The 17,652-nt window shown below is 42.8% G+C and overlaps 2 protein-coding genes across 2 annotated transcripts; one reads left to right on the top strand and one right to left on the bottom strand.

The window, feature by feature from the left end:
- The first annotated feature begins 1,606 nt into the window (after positions 1-1,606).
- On the top strand, positions 1,607-10,085 carry LOC114868251 (von Willebrand factor A domain-containing protein 7-like). Its single transcript, XM_029171699.2, has 18 exons — positions 1,607-1,817; positions 4,384-4,625; positions 4,757-4,964; positions 5,178-5,263; positions 5,347-5,440; positions 5,615-5,743; positions 5,830-6,016; positions 6,142-6,311; positions 6,431-6,543; positions 6,671-6,787; positions 6,921-7,121; positions 7,207-7,342; positions 7,451-7,603; positions 7,735-7,827; positions 7,994-8,103; positions 8,531-8,695; positions 8,865-9,182; positions 9,306-10,085. Exons 1-18 carry the CDS (start codon positions 1,607-1,609, stop codon positions 9,756-9,758), a joined length of 3,186 nt encoding a protein of 1,061 aa, XP_029027532.1. The 3' UTR covers positions 9,759-10,085.
- Positions 10,086-12,466: 2,381 nt separating this feature from the next.
- LOC114867609 (TRPM8 channel-associated factor homolog) lies at positions 12,467-17,630 on the bottom strand. The gene is made up of 12 exons (XM_029170428.3): positions 17,520-17,630; positions 16,690-17,355; positions 16,244-16,460; positions 15,862-16,153; positions 15,471-15,763; positions 14,928-15,102; positions 14,624-14,718; positions 14,065-14,275; positions 13,661-13,897; positions 13,311-13,519; positions 13,085-13,198; positions 12,467-12,995 (listed from the first exon to the last, which is right to left on the bottom strand). Exons 2-12 carry the CDS (start codon positions 17,328-17,330, stop codon positions 12,753-12,755), a joined length of 2,727 nt encoding a protein of 908 aa, XP_029026261.1. The 5' UTR covers positions 17,331-17,355; positions 17,520-17,630; the 3' UTR covers positions 12,467-12,752.
- Between the last annotated feature and the right edge of the window lie 22 nt (positions 17,631-17,652).

Here is a 17,652-nt window from a genome sequence, read left to right as displayed (position 1 = left end):
AGATGACACAAGTGAATGAAGATGAAACTACAAATTCTATCATCAACCTCTGGCCTAGGGTGTCCTGGTGCCATGTGCACTCATGGACACCCTTATTTTTAAACATGATTTTTGTTATGGCCAAATTGCGTCTACCACAGAGGTCCAATAACATAACACCACTCGAGTTCAGATCAGAGAGGTCAATCCTCTCAATCATGTCTCTTCCAACGGGGAAAACTCCAACACATGGCAGCTAAGCTGGGGAGCTACAGTATGAGCAAGCCCACACCAGCCCACTACGGGCAACTCCAGAGTAGAAGAGGGTCCAGCCACTCTTAAGGAGTTGGGTTCCAGAGCCCAGGCTATTTGTGTAGGTGAGCCCGACTTTTTCTAGCCGGTACCTTTCAACGTCCTGGACAAGCTCAGGCTCCTTTCCCTTTGTGATTCTTTTTTCTCTTTTTTTTTCCTTTTTTCCCTTTTTCTCTTTTTTCTCTTTCCTTTTTTTCTCTTTTTTTCCTTCTTTTTTTCTCTTCTTTTTCTTTTTTTTTTTTCTCTCTCTTCCAGAGCCCAGGCTATTTGTGTAGGTGAGCTCGACTATTTCTAGCCGGTACCTCTCAACGTCCTGCAAAAAGCTCAGGCTCCTTTCCCTTTGTGATTTAACATTCCTTGTCCCGATAGCCAGACTGGTTGCCCCGTCGGGCCCCATGAGAATACGCCCAGCTACCAAGCACTCCAGAGAGGGGCCCCGGCTGCGCCATACCGGGCAATGTCTCGGCCCTGATTTTTATACTGTTTGTATGGGGTTTGTGAACCACTGGTTGGTGGCAGTTCAAGGAGGAGTGATGCCACAGTCTGGGGTTTTGTGATTCATTTCTTGTTTTATTTATTTATTTCTGTTCAGTCATGCCTTTTGCCCGCTTTATGTCTCAGTCACGTAATTACCCAGTTGTTCATAATCAGGTCATTTACTCCAGTACTTAACCACCATCACTTACCTTAGTTCCCTGCCAGATCGTGAGTTGTGTAACCAGTTCCAGCGTTTCTTGTTTTGTTTGCCTGTTGCCACCTTGCCTGTTTACCTGGTTTTGGATTGTCTGGTACCGTAGCCTCGCCTTTGACCTGAATGCCTGTCAATGACTATCCAACTGCCTAGTCCCTGTGTACCTCCGCCGCCTTGGGTCCGCCGTCTTAGATACCACTGCACTACAACTTCTGGTTTGTGTTTAGTCTTGTTAGTTCCCACTTGTCTTTTCCGGTCATGTGTTTTCACCAGCTGTTTACTATCACTTACAGTAAGTTCCAGTACTCATCTGACTCATTGTCAGATTGTTGCGTGTAACTACCACTTTCCAGCGTTCTTGTTTCATAGACATTGTCATGTTTGATCCGGTTCCGTCATTGACCTCGTCGCCTGCCTTGTCCCTGTGAAATCTGCTTATCCTGTGAGTTTTGATCTCTGCCGGTTTGTACTGCTGCCTGTGCCTCACCTGTGTATCGACCATTGCCTGTACCCTGTACAGTACCTGTTTTTGAGATTAAACAAACATTTCACTCACCTGTTGGTCTCGAGCTGTGCATGTGGGTCAGCCACGTTAACTGCCCTGATAGAACAATCTGGCCAAGAATGGACCCAGCCAGCATTGAGTCTTTGCATTCCGCCCTTCAAGCACAGGAGCTGGACAAACTAAGTGTCATGATCAAACGGCTTGCCCCGGAGCCGACAGAACAAGAACATCCGATCGAGGTACCGGCTCGAGCACCACCACTCGGCGTGGCACCTGTGGTGTCGTCCCTGGCTCAGAACGCTCGCTTAGAATCACCCACACGCTTTTCCGGTGAGTCGGGTATTTGCTGAGCTTTTACTTGAGTACTTATCTACTCTGTAGATACCTATTAGCAAATGCTAATAAGTGTAGTGAACCTAAAAATCAGCCCTGTAATATTTAGTTAGTATTTCTGCATGGAAAATCGTTACCAAGTAAATTTCCCTCCATATTTTTTTCAGTGCAGTAAAAGAAGTGTGAAGTACAGAAGTACATTGTGTTCCTACTGTATGTAGAATTTATGTGTAAAATTTCATGGTAACTGAACCTACAGTAGTTCTAGAAGAGAAATGGAAAAGAAAGATTCCAAACAACAAACAAAACCATACTTCTCAAGCTTTCAAGGCATGCAAACGATACACCTATTAGTGCAGATGACTGCCAAGTCATGTGACTTGTTGATGCGATACCAACACACTATTTATTGTACAAATAGAAAGCTGCAATCAAAAGGCTAAGGCTCACATTCGGGCAAGACTTGACAAGACTCGATTGTGTACACAAAGGTAAGACGGTCTCAAATTCAAGCTTATGTTGTGTTTAGTGATATTGAACATTCTTTTGTTTATTTACATGTCATGTCTATTTTTTATGTTTCCTTTACAAACATAAGAATACAATAGTTTTACTTGTTTGAATACAACATGCATACAAAAGTAATTTTATTTTTATATTTTGTTTATTTTATTAGAAATTCCTGAAATTTTACTGAGCAGCATTTCACTGTACTTTTTAATGTACAGTAGTATGGCAGTAAGCCGTTCATCTTCTTTATTTCATATATAAACCCACTCTATTCTCACCCTCCGCGGGTGGTCTCATCCACTTTCCAAGCTCGGGTCCTCTACCAGAGGCCAGGGAGCTTGAGGGTTCTGCGCAGTATCCTTGCTGTTCCTAGGACTGCACTTTTCTGGACTGAGATTTCGGATGTTATTCCAGGGATCTGTCGTAGCCACTCCTCCAGTTTGGGGGTCACAGCCCCTAGTGCTCCGATCACCACAGGCACCACTGTGGCCTTCACCTTCCAAGCCTTCTCCAGTTCTTCTCTGAGCCCTTGGTATTTCTCTAGTTTCTCATGTTCCTTTTTCCTGATGTTGCCATCGCTTGGTATTGCCACATCCACCACTACGGCTAGAGACGAACCATTGACAGAGACAGGCGAAGAACCAGGACCAAAACCAAAATCGAGAACAGACAAGGCCCTGGAGCCTGAACCAAAGACAAGGACATACGAGGCGCCGGAGCCAGAACCAGAGGCGCCGGACTGACGAGTCGCCGCAGCCAGAACCAGAGATGAAGACAGACGTGGAGCCGGAACCAGAGACAAACCCTGACGTGGTCGTCGCTGGACTATCCAGAGCCGGGGCGGATGTGGTTGGAGCTGAACCACCAGGAACTGAGGCAGACGTGGTTGGAGCCGAACCACCAGGAACTGAGACTGAGACAGACTGTGAAACTCCTTGGCATTTGGGGAATGAAGCTGGTTCAATTGTACAGTATTTCCTCGTAATGATATAACCAAATTGTTTTCAAGTTTTCAGTTTTAGTTTCATAACACATTCTTAACCTGCAAAACCTGTCTTTGCAAAGAAAGTCTCATTTCAACCACGAGGCACCACAAAGTTGTTTACAAATCTCATGTTCATTGGTATGTTAATAAAGCACAGTGGTTTATTTCTATCTGGAACATACAAAACACAAACACCAACCACTATTATTTGTAGTAGTGTATGATGCAGAGCCTCACCTCGCTTGAAAAATAAAATAATGTAACACAGTAACATAAAATTCATGTGTCTACTCGTGTTTTAAATGTATTTTTCTATTACTTTAATAATTGTATACATTTGCTTTATGCATTTCTTGATCTAATATGTGGAGAAATCTGAGATGCAGCAGTGCAAGCTGAGCATCAGCACCATACTCCTTACAAACCCTTACAAGATGGTCTGATATGCGTCATAATCCTGTTTCTTTTTCACAGTTTGTCAGCAATATAATATGTGCAGAATACAGATTTTTTCTACACTATGAGTTAACATTAACACATTGTGTGTGAGACATATTTCATCTAATTGGGCAAAAAACGGTATAGAAAACTCATGAAGTGAGGCAGGACAGTTATCTGCCTCATCCTGAATGGGGCGCTGCCGCTCTCCTTTATCACTTGTAAAGAAGAGAGTACAGATTCAATTTGTTCTATCTGTTGTCTTTTGCTACTATAAAAGAAACAATATTTCTAGACCCACTTGTTCCTGTCTGTGAAAGGGATTAGAGGATATTAAATGTTGTTCAGTGTCCCACCAGCCATGAACCTCATCATATGTCACTGATATAGACAGACTTGGACTGAACTTGGTAAATATTATACATGAGGCTTAGTTGAAAAATAAATATCCTTGACACACATGCTAAAATTTATTTTATTTAATCGAGATTTTTATGAATGAACAGCTGTCTGTGTGCAATCTGACAGCAGGTTCACCCACTTTCACTATGTAGTATGTTGTAATTCCGACACAGGTGCGCAAACACATTTCCAGCAGCACTGCACTAAAGTGACATTTCATGTCCAAAGTGTTTCTGAATAATGTCCTTCAGATTTTCAGGTTATCCTGCTCGACCTCCATCATGAGACAGGTGTTGAAGCTACTGGTGGTCGTCTCCCTGCAAAATCTTATTCTCAGCTTCCAGCCTCTCTTCACATTTGACGGAATATCCCTCACTCACCGTGACATCACACAAAAGGCGATCCTCAGAAAGACAGCGGAGGTCTGCAGAGACATTGGTATTTCTGAAGGATGGGCCTTCAGCCTCACTGTAAGTTAGATGATAAATCATTCAGATACTGTGAGAACAATAATGCATCTAAACTCATGGACAAAAGATATTCTTAATGTTTTTAAATGTTTTTCCCAGCGTGCAGTGAAACATTTTTTGTTTCTCTACAGATTGATGACAATCTGTCAGCTGACAAGGTGCAAAGTGCCTGTTCCCCAGCAGGCACATCTAGTTCTACCCTCTCCGGTGTCAGCTTTCTAACCTCCATCACCAGTGTGTACTTGAGCAATTCATACGTGGATGTGAGGTTTCTACTGAGTGCGAGGCGACATTTTGACGACGAGACATTCCAGGAAGGACGAGATCTTATCACAGAAGGTACAAAGATTGCTGTCACGCAGATACATAAAACTGTGATACAATAGGCTGATGGATGAACTGATTCTACATTATACAAAGCAAACACCACACTGGAGGATTTTGCAAGCAGGTGGTGCCCAACAAAACACATTGTTGTAAAGATCTAAATGTTCAGTATTAAACTCAATTCATCCTACTGTACTGTACGTTGTCTTTCCTGCTGTGTCTGAGGTTTGTCTGCTGTGAAGGCCAGTGTGAAGATGGAGAACTTTTTTACAGGGAGGGTGACTCTAGGGACAATTATTCACACCCTCCAGGTAAACCTCAATATCATCAGTGTAGCATACTGTAATTAAATACTAAAATAATGAATAAATCACATTTGTGCTTGCGTTCTAAGGACTTCTACAGCCACAGCAACTGGGTGGAGTTGGGGAGAACTGCTCCGTACAGCGCTCTGATCAGACCAGACCAAGCTCTGCAGAACCTGGCAGGTGGGTTCTACTGTCTGCCCATAGAAGCTACTATTCTACTGTTTGGTTAGTGTGCAATGACTGGCTGAGCTTTACACAATAAACACCTATGACTCTTTATTTTAAATTAAAGGTTAATCCACACTTTATAAGCTTTCATACACCTTACATTTGGTTTGTTGTTGTTTTCTGCAGGTCCAACTACTCCAACCTGTAGAAACTGTGCAGGTGAAAACTGTGATAACAATCTCCTGCCTGAGGTGCTGAAGCAGGGGCTTCTCACATCAGGCTACTTTGACCCTATCTTCTTATCCAAACCTGCAGGTAGCCTTCCCATGGTTAATATTTGGTAACAATAACATTGAGGTGACAAACCAAAGTAACCTATAGCACTTCTACTGTGCTGCAAGGTAAATGCAGCCATGGCGGTGCACTAGACCAAACCAGCAGACGAGATCCAGTAGGGGGCATAAATAAGGATACTTCTGGATCCAGTCATGGTTTACTTCACCAGAAGGCAGCTGATATGGCTGTGAGTGCCACAGCAGAGCTACTGCAGGACATCAGACTAGCTGTCGGAGATCAGACCTTCCTGAGGTATGGGCATTACTGAAGCTAATATTTACCCTTCAGAAGAGCAATGAAACCCTGCTCACTGTATTGGAGTGGATGGACACCACCACCATGAGAAGAACACTGTATTTCTCTGCCTCTTGTTGCAGATTTATGGGCCTCTCCTTCGCCCCTGTGCTGTGTTTTGTCATTGACACTACAGGCAGCATGAGCGATGACATCGATGAAGCAAAGAGAGTTTCTTTTAGCATCATTGATGGACGCAGGGGAACTGAGCAGGAGCCATCTGGTTACATATTAGTACCTTTCAATGACCCAGGTAAGCAACAACGAAGACTGGAATCTGTCTAGGCTGTCTCCTTATGGGAACAGACAGTAGTTTGTCCTAATATATACTGTAATCCACTGATTAATACAAGTGATTCATATCATGGTCAGATTTTGGACCAGTGACTAAGACAACCAATGCAGATGTGTTCAAAGCCAGCATCAGTAACCTGACAGCTGCGGGGGGAGGTGATGAACCAGAGATGTGTTTGTCTGGACTGCAGGTGAGAATCTTTGGTGGGTCCAAACCAAGAAGCCTGTTATTCTGGTAATGAACACTCAGTGTTGTATATTTTTATTCCTGTCGTATTCTTTGAGTGACCATCTTCCTTTGCTCTGTTTGGCCGGTAGCTTGCCTTGACTGCTGCTCCACCACACTCTGAGATCTTTGTGTTCACTGATGCTCCAGCTAAAGACTTCGTTCTAAAAAACACCATCACTGCACTTATAGAGAGCACCAAGACCAAGGTAAGAGCGGACAACTGTATAAAAACAGTATATATATATATATATATATATATATATATATATATATATATATATATATATATATATATATATATATATATAACTGTAACATTAACTTTAATTTTACCTATAGGTCACCTTCATGTTGACCAATGTCTTTGCTGGTCGACGCAGAAGGATGTCTCAGGATGTGAACCAACGGGCCCTTTCTCCCTCTAATGACCAGCTTTACCGAGACCTAGCCCAGAAATCTGGAGGTCAGACTATTGAAGTCACTAAGTTATCGCTGTCTCAGGCCACTACTGTGATAGAGGATTCATCAGTCGGTGCTGTGGTAAGACAAAGAGGAACTTATACCCAACTGAAGATGCTTCTGTGTAGTTTTCGTCTACATGTTTTCTGTTGCCTTCTTCCTTCAGGTGACCATTTTCCAGAGAGTACTGGATCCTGGAAGGCCTGAAAACTTTACTTTTTCTGTAGATGGTTCATTACGTCATGTCATTGCCTACATCACTGGATTTTCAGTTCTCTCCTACAGTATCACCAGCCCCACAGGTGTCATTACTGCTGTTTTTTTTTCTGTTGGTTTCTCCCTCTATCATCTTCGTACAGTATCTTAAGATCGGCCCTGTAAACAGTTGGGTGGGTTTCTGTGTATTTCAGGTGTTTCTCAGAGCTCCATTCAATCCAGTGGTCCTCTGGCAAATATTACCACAACAGGAAATCTACATCGTTTAAAACTCAGCACTGAAACTCAAACTGGACTTTGGCAAATCAGTGTTAACTCCATGTCGTCATATTCTGTCAAGGTCACAGGTCAGAAATCTTTCAATATAGTTCAATGGCGTCCGAATAATGGTTCACTGTTAGACAATCTTTATCTGTTGCTGTATCTGCAAAAGGTGAATAGCAGCTGTATTGATCTGATTCATGTATGTTCACATCAGGGCAAAGTTCAGTGAGCTTCATTTATGACCTAGTGGCGTCATATGAAGGAGCTCACAGTGACTTCAGTCTCATGTATGGACGTCCTGTTACAGGTCAGACCAAGAGAATCATTTTCATCTGTCTCTGTCCATCTAGAACCACTGTCTCTATTGTGTGGGCCTTTCTTGTATGTGTAATACATGATTTTCGTATCTAATGGCCTGGCACAGTGTCACTGATCTACTGTACCTTCCCATTCTCACCTATCACAACATCCAGGGAACAATGTCAGCCTCTTGGTCTCAGTACAAGGGAGTGATCAAGCAAAGGTCACAGAGGTCACGCTGTTTGACAGTTCAGGGCCAACAGAGGTCAATGGATCACTGCAGGCATGTACAAGTTTACATTATAGCCTATATTCACCAGTGTACCGTACACTTTACATTATCCACATTTTTACTTTAGGGGAACTCGTACACATGCAATATCAGCAAGTCTGCAAATCTAACACAGTTGTGTGGTAGTTAAAGAGGTACAGTAGTAAAATATAATATATCACACTGTGAAAAACACTTACTGTATTATTTAAAAAATACATTATTGATCCCCTTGGGGAAATCATACTTTCTGCATTTGACCCATCCCATCAGTAGTGGAGCACTGGCAACCACACATGGGGTGTTTGGGAAGCTTGTGTGAACATTAAGTATCGGTTCAGTATTTTGACATTCAAATGAATGAATCAACATAATCTTGTTGCTGGATGATATGAGATGAGATGTCGCTTTTCTTTAATGCTTCCACTTCTGTCCTCAGTCAGTGGGAAGCGGCAGCTTCGTGGTGACATTCGTTAGCATCCCAGCAGGTGACTATGCAGTTACTCTGAGAGGAGAGGAAGTCAGCTCCACCTCCAAGTCACTGCCCATCAGCTTCCAGAGACAGGCCTCAACCATGTTCAAAACCACCAGCATCTTAGTCACCGTGAGAACAATCCCCCTTTACTTCTGCTCAGTGAAGCTGAGCTTTGTTTTGTTACTGTTGTTGCTAACATTGGTTAACAGAGAAAGAGGAAACAAGTATCAATATGATCATTACTTCACTTCTTTTTAGTCCTTTTGTTTTACTTCCTCATTCTGTCTTCCCGGTCAAGACTGAAGTTAACAAGACCAACATAGAACCTGGTACCACCGTCTCCGTCCCCTTCGCAGTGGCCACAACCAGCGATGGATCTGTTAACAAGTTATTCAAAGTGCGAGCCAACAATGACCGCAGCTATGCTTCCACTTCACCCGGTACTGTCATGATAGAGGCAGCCAGCGGAACCAGAGGAACAGCCAACGGCACCATCACTTTAACTGTGCCAGAAACGGCTGCTTCTGGAACAGACGTGACTCTTACCATTGAAGTGGAGGATGAAGCTGCCACTGACATCAACTACTCTGTCCTCAGGTTTTCTGTGGCTGCCAAAGTATGAAAACATTAAGCACAGTTTTACTTATATAATAATAATGTATAAAATAGTAATATTTTATATTAAAACACTTTTTCCTTTCCTTTCATTCTTCCTCTCATCCACTTCTGTTGGATCCAGGTGGTAGACCAGTCCCGTCCTGTGTGCCAGGTAGTCAGTACATCAGGCATATGCCCGTCCTCTTCACTGTGTGTGTCCTCTCAGTGGATATTCATCGCTAATATCACAGATGGCATCAACGGAACAGGGATTGGAAGCATCACCATCCTCCAAGGGAACGGTTCTCTCAGTACCAGCTCAGTAGCTGGAGTAGGAGGCGAGAACGTTACAGTGGCAACCTACAACGCCTCCTGCTGTTCACTCAGCGTAGAGCTGTCTGTTGTAGACAATGTAGGGAATGTGGGGACATGTGTGGGACAGGCTAGAGTCAACACAATCACTGGAGAGCCCACTATAAGCACGAATGTCCCTGCGACTACAGCTACAGGTAACACAACCACCACTGGAGGTGCCAGTATGATCATGTCAAGCCCTCTCCTGGTCAGTGTGATGGTGTTTTACCTCTGGAAGTGAAAGGTGAAAGAACTGTTTAGCAAATACAACGTTTTAATCAAATTCTTGTGTTTTAGTGATTTTTTCCTACTTTGCATTTTAGGTGTGTTAAAATGTAATATGTAATAATCATTTCGATGTGCTCAGAGCTGCCTTTACTGTAATAATCAATAGATGCCACACAAAAGATTTTCTCCTGTTTAGATTTAAGCTTTCAGTTAATGAATATCTTTAAAGTACAATTAAACATTTTTGAGTTAAGGTGAAATTTAAACTGGTGTTTGAGTAGAGCTGCAAAATAAACTGACATTTATTGTTGACACACTTTAAAGTATTATTGTTTTTGTTTTTACACAGTTGTTATTGGTGGAAAGTAGGGCTGCAATAACAAATCCATATCAATAATAATTAATGACAGAAATGATTGATAATGATTTACTGTTATCGATTAGTCGGGCTGCTCATTTTATGGCACAGCGTAACAAAGCAAAATAACGTTGCCACTGACGAAATGATGGAGAACAGATCAAACGACAGGAGAAAGGCTGCATTCTAATTGCTTCACCTGAGCATTAAATATTAAGTTATGATTATACATTAGCTTGTGTTTTGGTAAAATTATAGCGACGCACAAGCATGTGAGAAGAAAACACACTGGTGTGCCTTTATTAAACCCAGAAGGAAATTGTTTTGCACACTTTTGATTGCTGTCATAATGTAGGTAGAGGTACACACAAGGAAGCAGGAAGATTAAAAATTAAAATGGTAACACTGTACACACACCTTGACATCAAAATTACTAGCTAAAATTTTATTAGAGGTGGACTCTTACAGAGAGAGTTGTACAGGCTGATGGCACCGGTAGGAATGATCTCCGGTGTCGTTCTGCACCTACAGTAATACTGATCAGCCTCTGGCGGAAGGTGCTCCTCTGTCCAGCCAGCACACTGTGTAGAGGGTGGGAGGTGTTGTCTAGGAAAGAGAGGACCAGCATCCTTCTCTTCAACTATGTTGTTTGATTTTGGTGCTGACAAATGATAAATCTCCGACTTTAATGTTTCCACTGAATGTTTGTTCAATGTCTAACCACGATGAGTCTGTTGGACTGGGTTTTATCTATTTTTGGACATGGTTCAATCTGTTGGCAAGAAAATAGTGGTAGAAGTTAGGTAGTTCCACCGTTTTGAAGATTTTTAATGTTAAGGACATGGCAAAAATGTTAATGATTATACAGTATATCTTCCTTTTCCTTAAGTAGTAGTAATGTAATCTATAGTATAGTTGTGTAATCTATAGTATAGTTGGGGAAAAATGAGTTTTTGTCACAACGGCGGCCACGAGGATGGCGGACCCACATGTACAGCACAGGAGGCAGACAGGTAAGTATAAGGGTTTTAAAGCAAATTCAGAGTCAGGATACACGATGTACACGGTACACGAAGACCGGTAGACAACAGCACAAGAGGAGCAGGCAATGGCAAAGTCACAGAGGCAGGCAGTCAGACAGGGCTACGGTACAGACAGGGGTGATCCAAGCTGCGGCTTAAGAGGCAAGAATAGCAATCAGGGTAACGCTGGAACGAGCTACGAAAACACACGATCTGGCAGAGAATTGGTGTGAATGCTGGTGGCTAAATACTGAAGACTGATTAGATTGGTGGCAGCTGGAGACTAATGACCAGAAGTAAAGTGAACGTAGAACCTGGTGTGACACAAAACCGGATATGAACAAAATAAAACAGGAAACGGATTTATGACAACCCTTGATTGTGACAGCTTCTTGTCATAAAGCAATGTCCGTTCCCTTCACGGCCTCGTTCTCTGTGGGGAGGGAAACCACCTGCTGCTGGCTGAACTCCAGGGACTCTTGGAGGGCCTGGAACTCTTTGTGAAGAATCTCCACCAATGCCAGTTGCGCATCAACTCTATCTCTAGTTTCTCCACTATAGACTCCAGGATGTCAGTGATGGTTTTATCAGCTGACTCTGTGCCAGACGAGTCTGACGGTCGGGATCTCTTGAATGGGGCTGTCTGCTTACAGTACATTTCCCCATGACGATCCTGTCAAAGCACTCAACGATGAACTCAGTGTTTTCGTCAGTATTATCCAGAGTGGCAAGATGATAGATTGTTTTCACAGGGTTGGGTAGAAATTATTGAAATTATTAGCGGGGAGTTTATCGAGCTTGTGTTTCTACCGGTTGTACGTCGCCTTATTGAATTTCTTGGCTGAACTTTGAGGATCCCTCTGTCCCATGTGATCTATTGCTGACTGGAGACTATTGGTAGTGTAGGGATTGTGGTGCTGAGTCATGAGACCTACCTGACCCTCTTTCCCACTCTGGTAGAATACACTGACATGGCTGAGAGGGGATGGCTCCAACAACATCGCTGTGGGGGTCCAACAAAATCTCAAAGCAGTGGCTGATAGGCTCCATTTCCAAGTTAAAGTTGTTGTAGATTTTAGTAACAACCTTGGGGTTGGTGTGTATGTGACAGACGCCTTTGAGCGAGAGCGAAGCAGTAAAACATGTCTTCTTCAGATCCAGATTGGCTGTCTAACTTACATTCTGGAAAAGAAAAGTCTTTAAAAGGTGGAAAGAATCTCACCTACTGTATGGGATGTGTGGGTGGCATTGGAGACAATCACAGAGAATCACATGTTTAATTACAGTAGAAAGCACTCACACTCTGGATCTCATCAGTAGCCAACAATAAACATGAGGCACTTTGCAGGCAAGTCTTTACTTTAATAGAGAGTTCTGTCAAGAGTATTCAAATTATATGAATAAAATAAAGTACACAAATGTATATTATGAGAGCAAATCTCTGCACATTCAGTAAATATTAGCCCTTCAGTGCTGTTTTTAACAGTTGCAACAAAATAACATGACAGAAACTGTTCATCAAAGATCTTATTATTTCACTTAATTTCAGTAACTACATTTACTCACAAAGTCAAACATAATCATTGGGTCTGTAAATTAACTTTCATTCAGCCACAGCAGACGCAGTTCAGCCATACTTGACCAACGGGTGGTCGGTCCAGGGAGGCAGGTTGGACAGCTTCTGCTCAGTGGAGGCTTCGATGGGCCAGCCCCAGGCCTTGAAGAATCCACACAGGTTCAGCTGCACAGTCTGAGAGAAGGTCTCAGCGTACAGGTTCATCTTTCCTTTGTTGTCACCGGGAAAGTTGGACATGGTATGGTAGGCAGCAAACACCTTCTTAAAGGCATCCCAGCCAAACCTCTCCTGGAGCTACAGCAAAGCAGACAGAAAGAGACACTCCGGTTGTTGACGGACATTCAATGGGTTGTGATGCCTTTAAGGATGTGATTCTCTCTTACCTGCAGGTAAGTCTCCAGAGCCACCCACTTATTCCACTTGCTGAGATCCCTTCCCCCCTTTACATACTTCTCTATTTGTGTGGTTCGTTCTGTCACAGTCATAGATGGGTGAGCCTGCAATGACAAGGCCGAAATGAGATGATTGCGAAACCACATGATGCCAATGAAAAAACAAACAAAAAAAATCACAAAACTTTAGTGACAAACTAAAAGTTGTCTTCTGCACCTGAGCCCTGTTGATTCCCAGCACCTCCTCGTGCACATACACCGACCACAGGTTACATGTGCAGTCTGTGGTGTGTGGTGGGAACTCCCAGCAGCCTCTCTGCTGGTTGTGTCCTAGCTCATGAATGGGGCCCCACATGTCTTGAACACGGAGCAAGTCCTTTGCTACGCACTTGGGCGCCATGACAGGATAACCTGAATGCATCCAACCTAGATGGAATAATAAAAAACGGCTAACTTAATATTGTTATTATTATTTATTGTGGGTGGGCAATGCGTGCACATAAAGCACATACAGTATAATACAAACTAGCATCTGTGGAAAAATAAAGACACAAACATGTCTCCTACCAGCAGAAATCTGCACATCTGTCACAAGGCGTTCTTTGCGAGGGAACTTGTGTGGTATAGCAGCCAGGTCAGCGATGGCCCTCATGACTTTATTCCATTGAGCTGCCACCTCATCAGGATGATCCAGATCCCTGACAGCCTCTGATGGTACAGTGAGGATGATGTTCTCAAACTCCAGCTCCGCCCACGGTGAGGGAGCCGTACGCAGCAGCGACCAGTCGGCCGCTGTCGTCTCACCTGAAGAAGACATATTTTTCATGTAATGTTTTATTTGTCTTTAATTTCGTGCATGTACTAGTGTGGACAGTTTTACTTGAACTCAAGGATTTTAAGCGTTTGCAGTAAGTCAATTGCAAGACACAAACATAAACCACATGGACCAATGTCAATCACCACACACTTACCAAATTTATAATAAGGTGCGAGTACAGCCGTCTGCACAATGACCTCCACACTCTCTACTTTAGTGTTGGGTGGGGCCACCAGGTAGAGGAGCCCCCCCCAGAGGTTGCACACCTGCATCACATCTGTGCTCACAGAAAACTCTTCACACACACATGGAGCTCTGTTCAACTCCTCAGCATCCAGAAAGTCAGTTTGACAGCCAATCTGAATCTGAAGAAGACATGAGACAGGTTTTAGTGCTTCAGGAGGAGTAAAACAAAACTTGCCTGTTTTAATCCCTTTAGATACACCTGTTCACAGACTGGGAACCTCTGGCCATCTTTACTGTGGGGAGACATTGACTCTCGGAGCTGTTATCGGTCAATCTAATTAGTTTATAAATGTTATTCCACCTCCTCTATATTAGCTCCACTTAGTCTGTTTAGATGTTAGATGTGTTGCCGCCATTCCTGTCCAGAATTCCATTATGATATTTGTAGTTGAACTAGATGCTAAATAAACGTATATATTTTCTTTACATACCTTAATGATTTATGTCTGGCTTATATTGTATTTTACCTTCCATCCATTGTTGATTATCTTTGCAGGTAAAATCAGGTATGTCTTCATACCATAAGAGAGGTAGAGCCCTGTACTGATCCATTCCTTCTTATCTAGGCACACACACACACACACACACACACACACACACACACACACACACACACACACACACACACACACACACACACACACACACATTGTTGTTGTTATTATGTGCAAGTAAAAATAAGTAAGTAAAGTAAAACTAAACAGATGACTTCTATGATGTTTGTGTGTAATTGCAGTTCACTATGTGTTCATCATAAAAGCATGGACTAACCTGCTGTGTTAGCATTAATCTTGATCCTTTTGTTATTGACAACTGGCATTTCCACGTTCTCCTTGATCAGGTACGGCAGGACGGCATCAGGATGTGGACAAGCCTTAAACACCTCAGTCACTACACTGAGGAGAAAGTGATCTTTGGGATTCTTTGCAGGGTTTTTCTCATTCACCTTGAACAGAAAAACAATTGCACGTATGAATCCCATGTAACTTATATGTACTGAATTTTTATCTATTTATTAGCCTAATCAGCGTGGAACTACGCAGGGCATTTGTTAAACACACAAAAACTGGGAGACGTGTTTTAAAAGGCTGCTCTGTAGCCTTATCAACTACCAGAGCCTAATACAAATTGCAAAGTAGTGTAAAGTCTATTTGTATGTTTAACTCTTGTGTCAAATTATTTGTATTGCAAATATGTGGAAACGTGGCTCATTCAACTTAAAACCTAAACGATGCCAATGTAAAAAACACCTTCTATATGACATGAGCTAAGGAACAAATGACTTTAAAGGGCTGACAGTGTTCAGCTGCTCACCTGTAATATGCCTGACTTCTTCAGGATGTCAATGAGCGTGGACACTACCAGTGCATAGGAGTAGCAGTCACAAGCCTTTATCTGCAGGTAGCTGACACAGTCAGAACCCAGTTTCTTAAGGCTTTGCTCCTCATTCTTCGTCAGTGCTTCCCCTTTCATGACATGAGCAGCAACACGGCGTAGAAGATGGCAGAAGTGGGATTTAGACTGAGTGAGATCAGGAACCTTGTAGGAAGCTTCCTCAATCGTCTTCTCCAACAGGCTTAAGCCCATCTTGTTCAGGATTTTATTCCCTGAAAGTACAGAAACATGACAGACCTTTATTCTAAGACCCTCAGCATGATATGTTGTAACTTTAATAATATGGAATTCAGCCATCACACTATCTTACCTGAGAAGTCAGTCATTGGGTTGGGGTGTGTGCTTGCCCACCACCACGCATGTCCACCAATCAGCAGGCCTCCTCCCTCTGCTACAAAGTCCTGGATTTCCTTTTCATTTTCCTCAGTGTACGCTGTGCATACAAACACACTCAGATCTTTCCTGAACGTTGTCTTTGTACAGTTAAACCCTGACTTCCTGTAGAGGGTGAAGGCTTGATCAAGATCTGGAGAAACGCCAATGACGCCTTTACAGTTTTCATCCAACCAGTTGATGGCGTTGTTCCAAAAAGGAGCCATGGTCTGTAACCCCAAAACATTTTGATGGTCACTCAGCAGTAAATGTCCCAGACAAGGTAGAAACTGATTTATTTAAAAAAAGGCTGACCTCACCTCGTTTGAAAGAGGATTTTCATGTGAAATCACAACAACTCTTCCTTTTCCATAGTAGGATCCTGCCAGAAATGTCCGTCCATCCTCTGTGGTACCAACAGGGAAGGAGAGAGGCCCATGGACCAAAACCTCAGAAGCTACCAACCCCTTTGCAATGTTCAGCTCTGAAATTCCCTTGAGTAGGAACTCCAAGTCACCTCTGAAGTCCTTACCAACTCTGAGTATGAAAGGGGGAAGTTACAGGATAAAGCTGGTTGAGAAAACATGTTTGGGGGAAGTCCACATTTATTTCAGGAAAAAAGAGAAAATAATGACACACTAGTAAGCGGTGTCTGGTATATAAAAACAAGATTAGCCCTAAAATAAAATTAAAATGTGTGGAATGACACAGTCAAGTCAGTGCTTCAGTTGCATTTACAGTAGATATTAACAAAGCAATGACATACCTCAAAGCCTTCCAGGAGGATGGGATCTGTGGGTACACTGGCAGGATTTCTGTCTGGCCATAAATGTCAGAGAAGTAAATCCCTGCCACACTTGAGACTTTATTTCCTGGAAAATCAAGGATAATATTTTCTTTTGGGTGATTTGCAGCCCAGTTCCAAGCTTGACCTGCAATCAACACTCCTCCTCCAGCTTTCAGAAATGCCACCAGGTCCTTTGGGTCTTTACCCACTCTGTAGGCGTCTGTCACATACACACCAACCCCAAGGTTGTTACTAAAATCTCCTACAACATTTACTTGGAATTTGGATTTATTGAGCCTATCAGCCACTGCCTTGAGATTTTGTTGGACCCCCACTTGGTTGTTGGAGCCATCCCCTCTCAACCATGTCAGAGTGTTTTCTACCAGAGTGGGAAAGAGGTACAGGTAGGTCTCATGACTCAGCACCACAATCCTTCCACTGCCATACAGAGAAACAGCCATCAGAACCTGGCCTTGGCTGTTTATTGCCAAAGGAAAGGCTTGATCTCCAGTCAGCAATAGGTCACACGGGACAGAGGGATTCTCAAAGTTCAGCTCTTTCAGTCCCTTCGTCAGGGACATATAGGCTTCATGGTGGGGCTGAGTGGATTGGAGTGGCATGGTTGGAGGGTTTGATGAGCTGTAGCTTAAACGTGGAATAGGGAGGCAGAAAGAGGTTAGATAAGTTTGATATAAAGTATAAGGTACACATCAATGAAAATACAGTCAAATAATTTAAAATTGTATCTAAATCTGGTTCAAAAATTTAAATAAAGTTAAGTAAAGTTCTTAAGTATAAAGCACATTTACCTGACTGTTAACCAAGCAAATCCACCTACAGTAGACAACTATCTCTGAGGAGAGAGGGAGAGTATATGTCAGAGAGCAGAAAGGGTGGACTATTTATACTGTGGGAGGTGGAGCCTCATCAGTGAAATAAGTA

This window comes from Betta splendens, chromosome 13 (genome assembly GCF_900634795.4).
Source record: "Betta splendens chromosome 13, fBetSpl5.4, whole genome shotgun sequence".
In the NCBI taxonomy this organism is placed as follows: Eukaryota; Metazoa; Chordata; class Actinopteri; order Anabantiformes; family Osphronemidae; genus Betta; species Betta splendens.
This window is presented reverse-complemented; position numbering and strand designations above follow the sequence as displayed.